Source organism: Bubalus kerabau, chromosome 3, assembly GCF_029407905.1.
Source record: "Bubalus kerabau isolate K-KA32 ecotype Philippines breed swamp buffalo chromosome 3, PCC_UOA_SB_1v2, whole genome shotgun sequence".
NCBI lineage: Eukaryota > Metazoa > Chordata > Mammalia > Artiodactyla > Bovidae > Bubalus > Bubalus kerabau.
In genome coordinates this window covers 101,828,707-101,847,724 of record NC_073626.1, presented here as the reverse complement: position 1 = coordinate 101,847,724, position 19,018 = coordinate 101,828,707, and the positions used below count along the sequence as shown (strand labels likewise).

The 19,018-nt window shown below is 35.1% G+C and overlaps 2 protein-coding genes across 3 annotated transcripts in view; one reads left to right on the top strand and one right to left on the bottom strand.

Annotated features, from left to right (window-relative positions):
• ORC4 (origin recognition complex subunit 4) overlaps positions 1-3,577 on the bottom strand; it is a 93,131-nt gene extending 89,554 nt beyond the window's left edge. For both annotated transcript variants that reach the window (XM_055572653.1, XM_055572655.1), the window contains exon 1: positions 3,440-3,577. The gene's annotated coding sequence lies outside the window, so the exon portion shown is untranslated. The remainder of the gene's footprint in view (positions 1-3,439) is intronic.
• LOC129647285 (uncharacterized) overlaps positions 3,185-19,018 on the top strand; it is a 223,253-nt gene continuing 207,419 nt past the window's right edge. Inside the window, exons 1-3 of the mRNA XM_055574438.1 lie at positions 3,185-3,371; positions 3,443-3,852; positions 4,431-4,467. Coding sequence (XP_055430413.1) covers positions 3,185-3,371; positions 3,443-3,852; positions 4,431-4,467 — 634 coding nt within the window. The remainder of the gene's footprint in view (positions 3,372-3,442; positions 3,853-4,430; positions 4,468-19,018) is intronic.

Sequence of the window (19,018 nt, the reverse complement as noted above, 5' to 3'; positions counted from 1 at the left end):
AGAACCCCTTACTCCACTCCATCAGAAGACAAGTGGTTCCAGAAAGGATAATACAGAAGGATCCTACACTAAGAGACAGCAGGCACAGTAGAGGGTGCGAGTATCAAAGAATTAAAAAAAAAAAAAAAAAAAAAAAAAGAATGTTGAGATTCCTGAGCTCTGTTTTCACCTGGTTCTCAGAGCATTGGAAATCAGGCTTATACCTTGATACCTTACACCAGGAGCAAGAGGCAATACTGACCTTTAGAACTGGGTAATTTCTCCGTTGTGAGTGGCTGCCCTATGCATTGTAGGATGGTCTATAGCACCTGCAGCATCTATCCAGTGATATTCAGTAGCAACCCATTTCTGATAACCAAATGTGTCTCTGAGACACTTGACAAATGTCTTGGGGAGATCATATTGAAACAGCTAAGAAACACTGACTCTGAGGCAGAAAATTAAACAATCCTTCTTGTTGGACTCTTACTAGCCCAAGAGAAAAAAAATTCCAAATACCTAAAGAAATTTTAAGGAAATTGATATTTGGGTTTCCCTCCCAAATTTATCCCAGCCAAATCTTTCCACAGTGAGAACCATCAACAGCTAGCAAACCTTAGCTAAGTTAAGAGAGGCATGAAATAGATTTCCAACGTTCCTTACAAAAATTTGAACACAATCAAGGATCACAACAGAGCCAAGGAAAGCCTCTAAAGTGAGACTAAAATACACCAACACAAAGAATAACTTAGAAAACACAGAGTGCAGGGGGAGAAATAAACATCAAAACAAAACTTTAAATCCATAAAGAGGAAAAAAATACTAGAAATCCCGTGGGGGGAAAAAAATGCAAAGATCAAAAAATGGTCCTGAAAATCAAAAAAACAGTAGGAGAAATGAAAGTCCCAAGGTTTGAAAAATCAAGTACATTTCCCAGAAAGCGTAAAGCAAAAAACTGGAAAAATATGAAAAATGGGAGAAAAGAAATAGGTCCAGCAGTATAATGCCTAATTGCAGGTATAAGAAACACTGAGGTAAGGAAATTACAGAAAATGAATCAGAAACTTTAGAGCTGAGGGATACAGGTTGCTAGGCTGAAAGAACCTATCATGAAATGCATATAAATTTCTATGGACTCATAAATTATCTCACATTACTGTGATGTTTCAGAACATTGTATAAAACAAAGAGAAGAATCTATAAGCTTCAAACAAAAAGGCTTCAGAAGCTTCCATAAGGGAGAAGAAAGTGAAATGCAACATTAAAAACAAGAAAGGAGTCAAATTTTTATCAAACACTAAGAATTTCTCCTCAAATCTGAAGAGAAACATTACCAATTTAGAATTCTACACCCAGTCAAACTAACAGAGTACAGTAAAGATAATTTCAGGAACATAAGGCCTCACAACATTAAACTCTCAAACAGCCAATAAATTTTAGAAAAACTGCTCAACCCCATTAACAATCAGGAACTGCAAATTAAAATAATAACATAAAGCATTGTATCATCAGATTGGCAAAAACAAAAAGTACCAACTGTTTTCAAAACTGTAGAAAAAAGGATCTATCATACATTGTTGGTGGGAGTATAAATTGATATATTCACTTTAAAAAGTTTGGCATAGTCTACATTCTGCAGAAATGCATGCTATGTATATAAAATGCATGTGTAAGATTACACAGAGTTGTACTATTTCTAAGCACTAAAAACTAGCCACAATCTAAATGTCCATAATACTAGACTAGTTAAATTGTGTACGTTCACAAAATGACTTACTACACTATACTTACTTATAAACATTACTATCAGCAATGAAAATACATGAACTAGAGCTAACAGGACTGACTGAAAATGATACATAACATGTAATTCAGTTACATACAGGATATTAAAAAAAAAAAAAAGGCAAAACCAATGTATATTGTTTAGGAATGCTGACAAAGGTGGTTAAAAAATACTTGAAATAAAAGTGAAGGGGACAGCAATGTTCTAATTCTTCATTTCGATACAGAATACTGTGTTCACAATTATTCATTATACTGTATATCTGTGGCTTGTCCATTCTTCCACATTCTGTTTACTAATCATTATATTTTATAACTATGATTTGTACACTCTTTTGCACATTTAGTATTTTGCCACAAAAAAACGATTTAAAGTTTGTTATCTATGGCACTTTTATGGCTCTGTTATAGTTTTTTTGTTCTAAAGTGTCATATATTTGGTTTCAATAGAAACAAAATTTAAGGCACCAGAGTCCAGTTTTTATTCCATTTGACAGGATTACTGCACACACAGAAAGTGGTAAAAGCACTAGTCAGTGGTGCATAAACAAAATTCAGTGTCAAAACATACAAGAAGAATAAGCAGTAACTTTAACTGATAGCATACCCTAAAAGAAATCACTACAGAATTAAGTAATACAAACACAAGAAACATGAGGAATTTCAGAGTCTTGGTTTTAAAAAATACATACATAAGTGATAGTCTTTCAATGCACGTTTACAAAAAAATTATAACTGAAAGACTGAAATGGTTTTAGTTATGATTTTATGGACAGAATGTGAGAAAGAAACGGTGGTATTTTACTAAAAACAGTTATTAATGAAAACCCGTCTTTTTTAAACACTCTGAATTAACATGAGGGAAACATTACTTCCAGCAAAAACAGCAGCATTTGAGAAACCAACGGCTCTAAATCTGAGGCTAGTAACCAAAAAAAACTAAAAACATCCTTTTAAAAATCTCGCATCTACACTAAAGGGAAAACTCTGATGATGTCCCCTTCTCTATCAACGATAACTAAGACACAAGATCAAGAATTACACAATTCCATACCCCCCTTCTGAGAAATGCTACAGGCATTTTGTTGCGGAAACCACGCAAGACACGGAGGGAAATTCTACTTAAGAACCAAGTGCCAGCTTGCTCCCTCCTCAAAGCCACTCCAGAATTCCTGTGAGGTTAACGAAATAAGGACTGATGGTAGTAACACTCAATATAAACAATACATCCAATGACAGAAGTTGTCAAAATTCACACAGCTTGTTTCCCTCCCTGGACAGGTGCCCCACTCGGAGGTGGAGAAGCAGTTAACAGAGTCATCTGCTGGGGGTTCTGAGATCCCGTTTCTCTCTTACACCTGGACCATCACATTTCTCACCATCACCGAATGCAGTCACCACATGCCACAGATTTAGGTTCATGAGCTCATCTACGCTCCCTACGCTCGTCCAGGACCCGCTGCCGGCTGGCTCAGGGGGAAGCCACGAGACGGAAGGAGCCCGCCTAGATTCTGGCCTGTCTGGCCTAGACAAGCCTGCCCCCCTTCCCGCATTCCCAGTCTCCAAAGCGTTCCGTCCTCTCCTTTTCGATTCGCTTTTCGCCACAGGCGCCCAAGGCTTTCGTTTTGAGGCTAGTCCACTCCATGTTACCTCTCATGGAAAAGTTATCTCTTACCAGGGCAGAGCGAGATTCCGGAGACGGTGGGAATCGCTTCACAGGTTCCTCTCGCACCGTTCTCTGCTCTGCTTCACCTGCAGCTGCCAACGAATTCACCAAGACTCCCGGCATGCCCCGCGCAGGCACCGCCTCCCCACCCCGCCCCTCTCCCGCCCAAACACGTGACCTCCTTTAGCCTCCGTCCACGCCCACTTCCGTTCCTCCACTTTCCCTTAGGAGGGAGGAGGGGACTGGGGGTGTTAAAGAGTAGCGACTTCCTCCTACTCTCCGCCCCCGCCTCTCTACCCCCTGCTACAATGTCTTCCGGGTCGCGATCGCCTCGGAGCCTTCTGGGAAACCATCTCATTTCCTCCCCTCCCCCTCCTCCTGCCTTCAACCAACCAGCCTCCCGTCAGAGAGGGACATGCGCAGTGAGTGCCTCCCGTCTCTTCTACCCGAACCCCCCTCCCCCCCCAAGCAGAGAGACCCCAGCAGCAGCAGCAGCTGATGATGAAGAGAGAGGCAGTGGCAGAGGGGGGGCACCTTTTATTTCTATTTTTAAAGGGACAGGACACTAATTTTACCCCACTTCAACCTTGAATTGAGGGGGGTGGGGGGAAGGCGGCTGAGTTCCTTCCCCCACCCTCCAGCCCTGAGACCTGAGAGGGGGATTGAGCCTGAGAGAGAAGGAGAAGGAGTTTCTTCTTCTTCGAAAACCCCCATCCACGACTCCTACCCCCTCACCCCTCCACTAGCCTCTCTCCCGAGCCCCCTCCATCCTCCTCCTCGTTGGCCGTGAGAGGAGAGAAAGAGACCAAAAGCCTCTTAGCAACACAGACCCTTCTCTGCTGTTGCTGCTGCTGCTGCTACTGCTGCTGCTGCTTGGCCCTGGCTGGAGACATCTCACTACACCCAGGAGCAGCCACTTCCCCAGCTCTCCTCCTCCTTCGCCTCCTCCTCCTCCTCCACTCCCCCCCCCCTTTATTACCCTTTGTGTCATCCTCCACAGCTCCAGGGAAGGCACTCAAAAGTGGGGGGCAGAAAAGGTAAGTGTGTCTGTGGGGGCTTCATTGCCTTCCTCTGGCTCTGACTTTAACTCCGGGGCAACAGTAGCACCAAACCACATACGCAGTGGAGCTCCGGGGTGAGGAGGGGGTGGTGCTGGGGGGGTGGTGAAGGAGGGGTTGGAGTGGGGAGGGGTGTGTGAGGTGGGTGCCCATCCTGTCAGAGGAGGAAGGGCACTTTTTATTTTTATTTGCTGTTGTCAAAAGTGGTTTCTCTCCTCCAGCTAACATCTGATTGTGTCTTGCTCCAGTGGGGGAGAATACAAAAACAACCCCCTCCTTCCTCCAATGAGGCGCCAGGGAAAGAGACAGAAAGAGGCACACTTTCTAGATGTCACTTTAAAAAAATCATTTGGGGAGCTTTTTTCCTTTTTCCCTAGGAAAAGCTCCACTGCATTTGTTTCTGAGTGGGAAAATGTCGGGATCTGGATTGTATCGGAACTGCTTATCCATTTGTAGACCTGAGTGTTTTCCCCTTTTTGGTTCTGTATGTGATTTGGATATTGACTTCAGTGTTGAACAGACTTGATTGGGTTTTGCTTTCTGGGTTTAATTTTCCTTTTTTTTTTTTGTTTTGTCTGACTTGCATAGAAAATTTCAAAATTTGGGTTGATAGAGGCCTTTGGTTAGGTTTTGACTTGTATTACTGCTTTTTTTGTTTAATGTTTGTTTCATATATCAGCATATTAAAGTTAAAAGCTTAAAATGCTTTAAGTTAAATATCACTGGTATTGTTTCTCCCTATATACGTTCGTGATATTTATTTTACATAAGATGAGAATATTATCTATTTCATAATTAATCTGAGTATTTTTCTAATCTTTGTAACTTGTCTGAACAAGTAATCCCCATTGAAAACTTTTATGTTGTTCCGACTTTATGGAAGGCCAAACCTCTCCATCAATAGTTTGCTGGATTGGTACCACTTGCAGTTTTAACTGAATTATTTATTTACTGTTGTAAATTGAGATGAGTTTTTCATCTCTGGGGGGTACTGAACCAAATCGCTCACTATATGTGAAAGGATACAAATTCCTAAAATGTTTTCATGAGTCAAGGAAATCATGATGGTATAGTTAGTACATGCATTGTAGTGAGATATAAATTGAAAGATAAATCAGATTCAGGTTTATAGAGGAACAATCTTGATAAAAATAACTATTTTTCATTTTTACATGGTATGTTCTCGGTGAATGGTTTTCAAATTCAGTACTGTATTTGATTTCAGAAATGCTTTCTGAAATGTTCAAAAACATTTCTTTCTAGTATGTTTCTGATGTAGGCCTTTTACTAGGGCTTACATTAGAAAGTGGTATTTTGTTTTATATGTACATTTCTTTATCCTTTCCTTAAAGATGGATGCACACATTCACACACGCACACACAATCTCTCTCCCTCACACAAGCACACACATACACACCCTTTTCTTATAACTGCATTGGTATCTCTGATCCCATAATTTATGTCAGCAAAAAATATTCTCCTGTAAAGTAGCAATTTTGTGATCACACTGGCAATGTGAAAACAGCAATTTGATCAACTAGAAAGGATTGAAGAAAAATAAATCTAAGGATATTTGACACAAATATTAGACATGATAATAGTTTTAATTTTTTCATTTTCTTGATGGTAAAGCGAAAACACAATATATTTACACTTCAGAGACAGGAAAGCATTGCATATGTAGAAGCTTGTTCTGTAAAATTTTAATTACCAACTGTGTGCAAAAGTAGACATTTACACAGGGGAAGGAAAAGCTGTGTAGCAATGAACAACATGGTCCTATTTCTCTCCTTTCTGTTGTGAATTTTAACAATTTCTTATCTCTCTCTGAGGTGTAATTGGTGCACTTTGGCAGAAATCTGTGCCAAGTTCAAGTTTGTCTCCCAATAATAGTATTTCAGATCCACCTAGGATTTCTTGTCCTCACCTTAATACCTCAGCAACCTTAACATAAAAGACGGAAGTAGAATATAATGAAGAAATAACTTTTAAGTAAAGTGAATTGAGTAGGTTATTGGGGTGGTAGTTTCCCAGTAGGCAGCTGAGAGAAAATTTATAGCTTGATTATAATACTTTACTTACTTTCTGTTTTTATTTGAAAACATTTCTTATTCCACCACCCTCAGGGTAACCCTATATAGTTTAAAGATTCTAGACTGCCTCTAAGTTGAAAAATGACTTACCTTTAAAAAAGCTGTTTATTTTTTTATGGCTTGTTTCTTACATATTAAGATATATTTTAGAGTTGTAAGTTTCATGGAGGTGGTATCTTGGAGGTCAGTTTGTCCAACTCTTCATTTTCCATATTGTGGGAGTTCAGAGAGTTGTAGAAGCTTACTCAGAGTTCTAAGGCCTGTAAGTAGACAGCACATGGACCAGAGAACTCTGGTCTCTTGACATTCACTAAGCTACACTATCTCATTTTCTTTTATCAGGAATAAAACTATTGTGCACATGACACTTAAGGCTTTTATATGGGGTCATATTCTAATAATATTAAAATAAATAGCTATAAAGCTGTAATTTTGTCCATTTACAATTCAGTAATTTGTTGTTGATTTTTTTGAGGGGGTACTGATTTCTCTCATTGTGGATTGTGACTGTTTTGAGAATTATTTCAGCTTTCCCTAATGGTTATTTTCCCCCCTGCACTTCTAGTTAATCAGTGAATATACTTCTTACTCCTGTATTAAGCTATATATATGAAAAATGCATATTGTATTATAAATGCTTTTTTATGATTCTTGCTCTATGAACTACTTAAGTAAGACTAAAATTTTTTTTCTTGTTAGCATTTATATCCCCCACAGCACAGTTTTCAGTACACAGTAGGCCCTAATGGTTGTTTGTCATATTTGATATTATAGTTAGACGTGTTTGAATTTCTTGACTCTTAGATGTAGAATTTCTTCATTTTCTTCCTTTTTCCTTTCTTTCCTGCTACAGCGTATTCACTACCATGATTTTTTTTCTTTATCTTTACTATGGTTCTCACTTTTTCTAGTGGCCAAATTAAATCTTGTTAACAAATAGTATTCATAAGAAGTAAAAACATATTCTGTACAGGATGTGATTTGACAAAAATGATTTATTTTAAATAAGGGATTAAAAAATTCCAATTAAGAGTGTACTAGCAAATATTCAGGATATACTTAAATTTCATTTCATTGAGTAACTGGCAGAATAGGTTATTGGAATGATTAGCCTGCATTTACCAGCTCTATAAAGCAACTGTAACATAGGTGACGTGTTTCCCTTTGTTTTTTTCGGTCCTTACCCAGACAATTACCAACTTTCCAGTTTTCTGTGGATATGAAGATTATTCCTAGTCATCAGTGGGACCCCAGGAAGTCAGCCAGAAAGCCTATGTGCAACTTATGAACCTTTGCAAACTTGTCTGTATTTTGACTGTATGTGCTAAACAGATTGTACTCACTCATTAAACGTTTATCGAGTATCTAATGTATGTCAGGCACCATGCTAGGCATCTGAGAAACAAGGATGGGTCCCTACAGTTTGTGGAAGGTATCTTAATTGTGTTACACAGGTGTATTGGTCATATCTTTATTTAATGTTTCTACCTAAATTAATTTTATGAACGAAATGGATAGTGCCAGGTAGAAAAATGGATGTTTAAAAAGGATATTTGCTGTATTTTATTAGAACAGACTAATATAAAGGGAAAAAACTGCACTTAATACTGTATTCTGGAGATTTCTATTCTGTATATAATTCAGTAATTTTAGACCATGAAAATAGTAGTGTGTATGGCTATCACTTCTGATATTTTATTGCTATATACTTTTCTTTGAAGGTGACCAACACTGTTCATTAAAGTATGTATTTTTTACTAAATTATCACCCCTCCTAAAAACCCAACTCTGTAATCTTAAACTTTTTTTCTTTCTAAAGTAACTTTCTCTTTACATCTCCTATAAGAAGTTATCTTTCATGGTTCATTGAAAGATATTGTACATTATCGTTTTGAGCATTTAGTTATTTTCTACCATAGTTTAAGCTGACAGTATGATTTAATTAAAATCGAATAATTAATTGGCTTCCCTGGTAGCTCAGATGATAAAGAATCTGCCTGCAATGTAGGAGACCAGGGTTCCATCCCTGGCTCTGGAAGATCCCCAGGAGAAGGGAATGGCAACCCACTCTAGTATTCTTGCTTGGAGAATTCCATGGACAGAGCAGATACATTACAGTCTATGGGGTCACAAAGAGTCGGACATGACTGAATAACTAACACACACATACCGTTTAGGAGTTTTGGAATTTTTAATGTGTACTTCATGTATTTCTCTAATATCCTCATAAGAAACTTCCCTGTTCTAGTTTTAAATCAGTTGCAGTTTTTAATCTTTATATGTGACATCGTTTCTAGTACCTTAGTAAAATGAGTTCTTAGTTGAATGATTTCTTAGAAACAAAAAGTACTTAGTTCTGTCACAGTTTTTAATATATAAATTTAAAAGCATGTTAGAGATTTCCTGAATTTCCTTTGCTCTTATATACCTTTTAGAATAATACTTGTTCACTGGTTAAAAAAAGGAGGGGATCCCCTGCTGGATACAGTATTTTGTGAAGGTAAATAGATTTCTGATGGTCAGTCAATTCTGATCTCTTTCACATTCATTCTTAATTTTCTGTTTTAGTAATAATTATATTACCATTCATTTTAACTGACTAGCTCTGTGATAAATATTATCAATCTCAGTCAGTCCTTAAAGTGGTCCTATAAACATTGTAACATTGTCTCCATGTTATAAATGAGGAAACCTATTAGAATAAAACAAACAAACAACCTATTGGCAGCAAAATAATCCATCATGGTACATTCATGATACTTCCTAATTAAAGACAGTAAAGAATTTTTATCAGTCAGTAAGTACTCTGGTAAACAGTAAAATTGTGGCCCCAGTAGCTTGTTGATAGGGTAATGGCAATTTTCTCAAAATTTATAAGGACAGAAAAACAAACTAAAAAAATCCAGTTCTTTATAAGGAACGTAGATGCAGACCAGTGTACAACTTGGAAATAAAATATACATAAAGTCAGTCTTATCATCATACAGCAAAAATGACACTTAGACCTTCTAGATATTGAACTTCCTTTGTCTTGCATAGAATTAAATATAGCATTTTGTTTCATGAAGTTAGGAGGTTTCAACAATTTGTGATCCAGTGAATATTTACTATAAAAATTTTTGTATAACTGTTGATAATGGAAAACCTATAAACAAAACAGTTTATTATATTGCCTAATGTTTTGGTATGTATATATGCGTACTTTCTGTACCCTCTATCTTACAATATTTTTCATTATTACTACATGATGAATATAGGATGAAGTTTAACATACTCTTTTTAGTATTGCTTAAAGTCAAATTTTTTTGGTATAAGAATGTACAACTTGTATTCTCTAGATGCCGAAATTATTATGTAGTTGTTCTTTAAAGCAGCTACTGAATTAAAATCCAGCTAGCAAAGTTGATTTTTACATCCTTTACTTTTAGGAGAAAAAAATAATTTTAAAACATTCTATTTTATTAATCAAGTAACTTTCATATCCATCCTAAGGAATGCAGTTCATTCTGTATGCTTCAGTTCAGTTCAGTCGCTCAGTCTTGTCTGACTCTTTGCAGCCCCATGAACTGCAGCACGCCAGGCCTCCCTGTCCATCACCAACTCCCGGAATTCATTCAGACTCATGTCCATCGAGTCAGTGATGCCATCCAGCCATCTCATCCTCTGTCGTCCCCTTTTCCTCCTACCCCCAATCCCTCCCGGCATCAGAGACTTTTCCAGTGAGTCAACTCTTTGCATGAGGTGGCCAAAGTACTGGAGTTTCAGCTTCAGCATCATTCCCTCCAAAGAAATCCCAGGGCTGATCTCCTTATTGACTCTGTTATCCTATAAATATTATACCAATGCATATGACCAGTAGAGTTTGGAAATATTTTTAAATGCTATAGAACTATTCTGTGTTATCTGTTATTCTTCAGAAAAGAAGCTTTATAATAAATACGATTTATTGCTTTTAAACTAATCTAAATAATTGGTGGGAGTGAAAAAAATCTATGGTCCTAAATAATCTCCTTTAGATAACCTAAAGGTAATTCAGTTGAGAGTAGAGATTCTAACTCTTTAGCATTTTGCTTTGAGGTATTTCTATATCATGTAAAATTTTAGAGGTTGGAATGACTCAGTATAACTCTTCAGACAGACAAAGGGTGAACTAGGCTTAACGTATATTAAGGTTTATCTTCTAATGTAGCTGGACAGAAAAGAAAATCACTAATGATACCATACATGGGGGAAAGCATACAGTTCAGAGTTGGTTAAAATTCTGATTTGAGTCCTTACTTGGCTTGACCTTGGTAACCTTTTCTTAAGAGAACTTGTAATTCTGTGATTTTTCCTTGTATGCAAAGCTGTTGTTTTCTACACCGTGATTCCAGAAGTATCTACTACTCTGTTGACTGCTAATTAACATAATCCATACATTCTTAATATCTCTAGTATCTAAAAATAATAATCTAGGTTCACTGGTGTTGGAGGTGGAAAGTATTCCACATTCAACAAAATGTGTTGATTTTTACATAGCTTCTTTACTGATCTAAAAAGTACACTGATCTAAAAAGTATATGTTATATAAAATAGAAAAGATTTTTATTTATTTGGGTATTTATCATACCAGTGGTATTTGTAGCTGGTAAGAGCTTTCTGATATACAGTGAACTGAACACTGTAGTGAATATTCAGTGAACTGAGTGAACATTCAAACTTCAATTAATGATAAATAAAGTTGTCATTACTAAATATTAAGTAACATCAAAATAGTTAGGAGAAATCAAATACATGTTCCAGTAATGACAGAAATTTAGAAGTTGTTTTTTAGCATTATTCCAAAGTCATTTTCCTTCTTCTACATTCGTCACACCGGAGTTTGTGCTGAAGGATTTCTTGGCCATTTTGGAGACTGTAATCTAGTTAAAAGGTTTGTTTATGCTTCCCATCTCTGTTCTGCTGATGGTATTAGAATGCAGGCCAGAGCCAGACATCTAACTGTTTATAACATTCAAACTTCAATTAAAGCTACAGTGTTCAGTTCACTGTATATCAGAAAGCTCTTACCAGCTACAAATACCACCAGTAATTATGGCAATGATTTTGTGTGGCCATAGGCTTTCCTAAATCATGCCAATCCTTACGAATTCCTTTTTTATTTAGCAAGTATTAACTTTTAATTATTTTATAGAAGTGTAAAAATGAACTGTATTTTCTTCTACAAGTACTATAGCATTTCCTTTTAACAATCTTTTTTGATAATAAAACCTAACAGCTTATATTTTTGAACATCTTATTTAAATGATCCAGATTATCTTTTTTTAAGATTAGTAAATTTTTAGTAGGTGTTCATTTTGCTATCCACTTGATTTGACTCCTGTTTCTAGTTTGAAGAATATCGTATTATTTGGTCTGTTAAAAAACAAAACTATCAGTCACATTACTACAGTTTTCTTATATATATGAGAGGAGACTAGATCCACATAATACAGATTTTAATCTCATATTGCTTTTCTGGTCTGCTGCTCTTACCGTTTGTGGTTTCTCTGTTTTCAGTATGATGATAAACTGTTTTTAAACTTTTCTTTAAGCTGGTAAGAATTCTCTGAAAACAGTTTTCAGCAGCTTCTCTGTTTTTTGTACAATTGAATCAGAAAATGAATTCTGTATGTGTCTAGTTTTTCTAGTTAGCAGGCAGATTTGCTATATTATATTGCTTTTGCTTTTTATAAAGGTAAATTTTAGTTTTTATTCATTTTAAACCTTGATTTACTAAATTATGTATTCTTTATGTATATACATATATTTTTATTAAAATATAAATTTATAGATTTAAATATTTTGGGAATGATGAAAAATGATATTAAACTGAATGAAACTTGCTATAACACTCTTAAAATAAGCAACATTACAATGGAGAAAGCGGCATTACTCATTTTCCTTGGCACTGAAACTAATAATCCATTCATTTTGGAATATTATAGGGTAGGAAGTTAGGAAATACTACCTATGATGTCTAAAGATAAGCACTCACAATAGTCATGCAAAATTTGACTTGTGGGCTAAAAACCTGGAAAGATCCCTAAAGCTAAATTGAAACCAAATCACAGAATAATGTGCATAGTATGATTCCATTTATTTTAAAAAAAGAAAGATTAACATGTATACAACATATAAAAATATATTTGTACACATGTAACACAATTTTGTTTATATGCATATATTTTTATAAAAAGAAAAGTTGTATAAAATATATGCCTTATAGTTATGTAAATACATTAAGAAATGTTTTAAAAAATATGTACCAAATTGATTCCTTAGTTTATAGAAAGTATGTATGTGGGATGCTGGAAGGTTGAAGAATTCTTAACTGTTTTGAATACTTTAGTATTCTCTCTCTTTAGTCGCTAAGTCGTGTCCGACTCTTGGATTTGTTTTTAAGAATCAGCTCATATGCATGTACTGATTTTATAATGGAATTTAATTTTTTTATAATTTTTTTGCTAATTTTATATATTAAAGGATAGAGAAAAAGAATGACCCACGAAAATTGCAGTCCTAGCCCCTAATCAACTGTCCATGACTACCTTGAAGAGAATTGAGTATTAGCTAACAATCATCATAGCTTAATAAAGAATTAGGTCTGTAGACTGATCTAATCTTGCCTAACAGGGTGAAAAGCCTAGTCAGTTGAGGCAGGAGCAGTGGATGTAATCTATACTAGTTTTTTATCTTGCTTCTTATTGCAAAATGCATTTCTCACTGTCCTGGGAAAATATAAACTGGAGAACCAGTGAAGACTGTCAGTCTTAAAAGTGGTAGACAGTAAGGTTTCTGGTCTCAGATAAGATAAAATGTATGGACCTAAGATGGACTTTTGTTATTTTAATCAGTAATCCAAATTATTGTATGTTCATTCAAAATACAGATGGCATAGTCACTTAACATTTTTATGATATTTTCTGTATTTGCCAACTGGTTTGAATAGAAGACAAAAATAAAACAAGTTTTTAGGATTAAGTCTTTTTTTTGTTGTTGTTTTTTAGTGACTGAAACTTATACTTGAAAAACACTTAAGGAGCCTTTGTAAAATGACACCAAACTGAGTATGTAAATACTCAGAGTAAAGAAGGAATTAGAATTCTGTAAAGTAAGTCACAGTGGACTTCTTGGGAGGACATTGAGTTAATCAGAATTTAGGTAGAGGAGAGATCCTCAGAAGAGAGTATTTCAAGTAAAGACAAAGTTTCCAATGGAATAAGGAGATAGGGAAGCTCATTTTTACTAGTTTGAAAGCTAGGATTGAATTTCAGAATAACCTGGTAAATTAGGATAGTGATTAGAAATAATACACTTTGCATTTATGTTTTAAAAACTTATGTCCCAGAATGCAAGTCAGAAAAGAAATAGGGAAAAAAATAACTTGCTTAAAAAAATCAGACAGTGAAAATAGTTCTTTGCAACTATGACTGGTAATTATGTCAGAGTCTGAAGCAAGTGTATGAGTTGGAAATTTAACACTACAGTTAAAATAGGAAAATTTTATCCAAGGATACTGAGGTTCTTTTTCCCTTCATAATTAAAATTCATACTTAGGTTGGTTCCTAGGATCAGTAATATACAATTAAAATTATAAATCTTGTATATAAATTCTAAAAAATAGCAAAAAGATATAGTTTATGTTTTCTCCAGTCACTTTAAAAGATCTATTTAAATTTACTTCCAGCTGGCCTCATCATGTAACTTACCATCCCACCTACTCCCTACCATTTACTGAACTTTTTTTTTTCCCCTGAAGAATAGCAATTTTAACAAGTTCTATCAAATATGACTCTGTGTTTTGTTCCATCCAAAAAGTCGTAATAATTTTTCCTCCAAGACTATGTAGAAGTCATTGACTTGGTGTTTATCTTTTTTTTTAATCAGCAGCTGGCTAATGTCTTTCCTCAACAAATGTGGGTTCACACCTATTATGTGCTTGCTGGTATAGTAAGGGAAAAGAGACATGGGTCTTGCTCTTTTGAACTTAAGTCCTAGAAATGAAGGATATTGATCAGATAATTGTATAAATTAATGCAAAATTGAAACTATTTCATTTGCTGTATAGAGGTACATGGTATTTAATATAAGGGCTTTTAGAAGGATAATTTAATCAATAAGAACAAGGGAAGCTTTTATTTTGCTTAAGAAAGTGTTTAGTTAGCTGAAATGTTGATGAATTTGAGTCACCTTGATCAAGAGGGAGAAAAATGTTTTGTGGAAGGAACAGTTTGTTCAAAAATTCCTGATGGTGGAGAGCATAATACATAACCTTAAATGAAGGTCAGAGTGACAGAAGCTAAGAACTAGAGAGTACATGGTGAGAAGTAATGCTGAGGAGTTATGTAGGAACCAAATTACAGGACAAAGTTGTAGGCAAAGATTTTCTTTCTTTTTTTTTTTTTAAGTATTTATTTATTTGTCCACTCCGAGTCTTAGTTGCAGCATGCGAGATCTTCAATCTTCATTGCGGCATGTGGGATCTAGTTCCCTAATCAAGGATTGAACTTGGGCCCCCTGCACTGGGAGTGTAGAGTCTTAGCCAGTGGACCACCAGGGAAGTCCCCAAGATTGTCTTATCTGTAGAGTTACTATATAAACTTAAACTAATATACTCAACAAAAAAACTTATTACCACAGATGACCCTTAAACAGTTCTGAGATAGGGATGCCAACCCTCCAAGCAGTCAGAAACCTGAGTATAATTTATAGTTGGTCATTTTATTCGTGGTTCTTCTGTATTGGAGAATTCAACCAATTGCAGATCTTGCAGTACTGTAGTATTTACTATTGAAGAAAATCCCTGTATAAGTGGACCCATTTGGTTGAAAGTCCTCTTGTTCGTGGCAGCTCTACTTGTAAAAGGGTTGTTGTTGTTACAGTTCATTTTTATTTCATTTTAAAACTCATACTTTCTCCCATAGAGTCATTGTTGTAGTGATTAAGTCTCCTAAAATCCCTTTATTTTAGGAGAGTTAACAATTAAAAGTAGTGAATGTAACATTGTGCCCTAAACGTACCTAGATGGAACTTAGAAAAGAAAAGCAAAATGGGGCTTAAAATTGTTGTCTCTACGTGCTTAAGAGAATCTTCTCGGTACGATTGACTAAGTTTGAATAATTAAGAAAAAGAATAAGTCTGCAAGTTTACCAGGCCAGTGTAAGAAAACATAACGTATGATGTCATATTCAACTGGACAACTTGAGAAGACCCACAATTGGTACCCACAATTGGATATAGAACAGTATGATGTCAGGAGCATACCAAGAAAGAGAAAGTAGAAAACATCACATTCACAAATTGAATGTTCCAAATCTTGACATATTTTTGTTAACATTCTAGGAACACAGTTTTTTTTAAAGCAGAATTTTGGAAATTCCCTGGCAGTCTAGAGATTAGAGGGCTGCACTTCCACTCTAGAGGGGACAGGTTCAGTCCTTGGTGTTAGTAAACTAAGATCCCATACACCCAGTAGTGTGGCCAAAAAAAGTAGTATTGCAAAATAATAACAATACTATGCCTACTATATATATATATATATTTTTTTTTTTTTTTTTAAAGAGTAATTCAGCAGTCAGAAGTAGTTACAAATTTCTAAGTTAACTATTTCAGGCCCTTGAAAATGTATGTCTCTTGAAGTCCTTCTTTTAAAGACAAAATTGAAGAAATTTACTTTTTAATTCTTATTTTCCATTTAACTTAGAACATTGTCAATAAGATATTTTCATTTCTTGTTGAAGTTTAAATTTTAAGCTTGTTTGAATACCAGTTTCTGTCTATATTAATAAACAGTCAATAACTAAAGCTTCAAGAAATGCCCCAAGTATTAAGAACATTATGAAAAGATCGATAAATTACTTGAATTTTTCTAAGACCAAAATATCACAAAACATATTACATTGTAAGGAAAAGGTAAAATACATGCAGGCATTTGCTGAATGGACAGGGGGCCATCACGTTTTTCTTGGCTGATGAATTTTGCCAATGTATCTTTTGTCAGGTGAGCTTTTTTAAAAATTTAATTAAATTAATTAACTTATTTTTGGCTGTGCTGGATCTTTGTTGCCATGGGGCTTTATCTAGGGGCTGCTATTGCAGTGCATGGACTTCTCATTGTGGTGGCGTCTCTTGTGGAGCACAGGCTCTAGGGCACATGGGCTTGATAGTTGCAGCATACAGCTTTAGTCACCCCATGGCATGTGGAACCTTTCCAAACCAGGGATCGAGCCTGTGTCCCCTGCATTGGCAGGTGGATTCTCAACCACTGAACCACCAGGGAAGCCCCAATCAGGTAATCTTAAAGTTACCTTTCTGGCATTCTCAGGTATGATTTTTAAAACAGATAAACATGTAAAATTAAGAACTATATAACTGAGTTTACTGTTTATTTACTTATGTATTTGCTTTTTTACTTATATAAAACATTCTAAATGAGACAGTATCACTAGTATTGATTTATTTTACTACAGTGTCTAGTAAATTACTGATGATTCATAGGCCATAAGTATTTGGAAAGCTTACTAGTGTTTGAAAAGACAGTTTACTAAATTTATCTGATAACTCTTAAGGGGTCATCAACAAAACCAGAGAATGACTTGGGAATTATTTTGAGTTTTATGTGTTTCCTCTGTTTTATTAATACAACTTTCTACTTATTTTTCTGTCAAAGTCTATTCCAAAGATCCCTAGTTCTGTGATAATAGGTTTGATTCCCCCCTGCCCCAAGTAAGATTTCTTCATCAAAATTTTAATAATGTGATTACAGAAGGTTTTGCTTTGTTTTTTTTACTGCAGTGGTAATCACTAACATTTATTGAGTGGTTATTTTGTGTCACTCACCATTGTAAAAACATTCCAAGGAACACGCTTCAGGAACTTTCCTCATATTTCTTCACAGCTTGTGTGTACCTATCCTGGAACTTCTGATAGAGTGTAAAAGTGAGACAAATAACCATTTTCTGTTGTTATTAATAGAAATCCTACAACTTTGGGAATGAACAATTATGAAATTTGTCCTTCATGTAAATGCTGAACTTAATAGTTGTTTCTATGTTCTTATAACCACAGTATTCACAGGTGATCAGTGTTAACCTTTATACTCTTTTTATAAATAGGAAACAACCTTTAGGACTTCAGAAACATGCCTGGGTTTGAACACAGGTTCCATATACTGACTTCTGTAGTAGTCAACTGTGAACTGTTAAGAGTTCCAAACTTTAGTTTGTCTGTAAAGTTAGTATAGTGATGGAGTTTCTCACAGAGTTGTGACTGTTAAATGATATGCATATAAAATCCTAGCATGTTGTGAACATTCGCTAAAATGTGGTTTCCTTTCCTTTTCCTTCTCTGCTTCTTCTATTAATAGCAATCATGTTTTAGAATCTTTCTGAAATTATATATGCATTAAATTTTTAAATTGGCTCCTAAAACTGTTTTAAGACTTTTCTGTAATTTTGTAGATGAATGATTGTTTTACTTCATCTTTTTGCTCTTCTGTACTTTGTTAATAAAATGGGCATTTGTAAATGTTATTATACCTCAGTTAATAGAGGTAATAAATGAGCACATTTTGTTCATGTAGATACTCTACTGATAGCTCACAACTGTGGCTTTTGGTAATTCTTAAGTGAAATAATATTGAATAAATTTCCTTTTTTTATTTGTTGATCTTAATTGCAGTTGTAAATAGACAATGTTACAATTGCACAGTAAAACAACACTGTTGCCAAAAAATTAAGAGCCACTTCTCTAGACCACCCTAAGTGGACACAATTATTATACATATTTTACTGATGAGGAAATGGAGGCACAGAATGCTACATAATCAAGTGGTAGAGTAGAGATTTGAATATATATATATTAATATATTTCACCTTTAAAAATGCCTCAGATATACTGAGTGCTATATTAGTTTTAGGTGTTAATAGTGATTACATGTATTATCTGTATCTAAAATTTTGACTAATATGATAAGGGTCTAATTTGATAATTTCTCATTTGGCAGTATAAGACAAATTCAGTGTAATCTACAGTTACTTGAAAAATATATCAGACTTTTATGTAGCATTTTATATTTTCCAAATTCTTTACATTATTTTTACTTCTTAATCTATTATTGAGAGAGAGTGGGGGGGTGGGTTGGAAATCCCGGTCATATCCCATAAAGAAAAAGACATAAAGTTCAGGACCTTCTAAAGCATGACAGTTTTTAAAGTCAGTAGGAAGACTGACATTAGAATCAGAATAATCCATGTGCCAGTTTGTTGAGCCACACATCTCTACTGCTTATTACATATTGAAACAACAAACTTACTAGTTGGCAAACGAAACTTTAAAGATATATTATTCTGTTCCTCAAAACTTTCATTGGCTTGTGTCTCCTTTAATATCCTCTTGCCTAAGGTGACTCAGATGA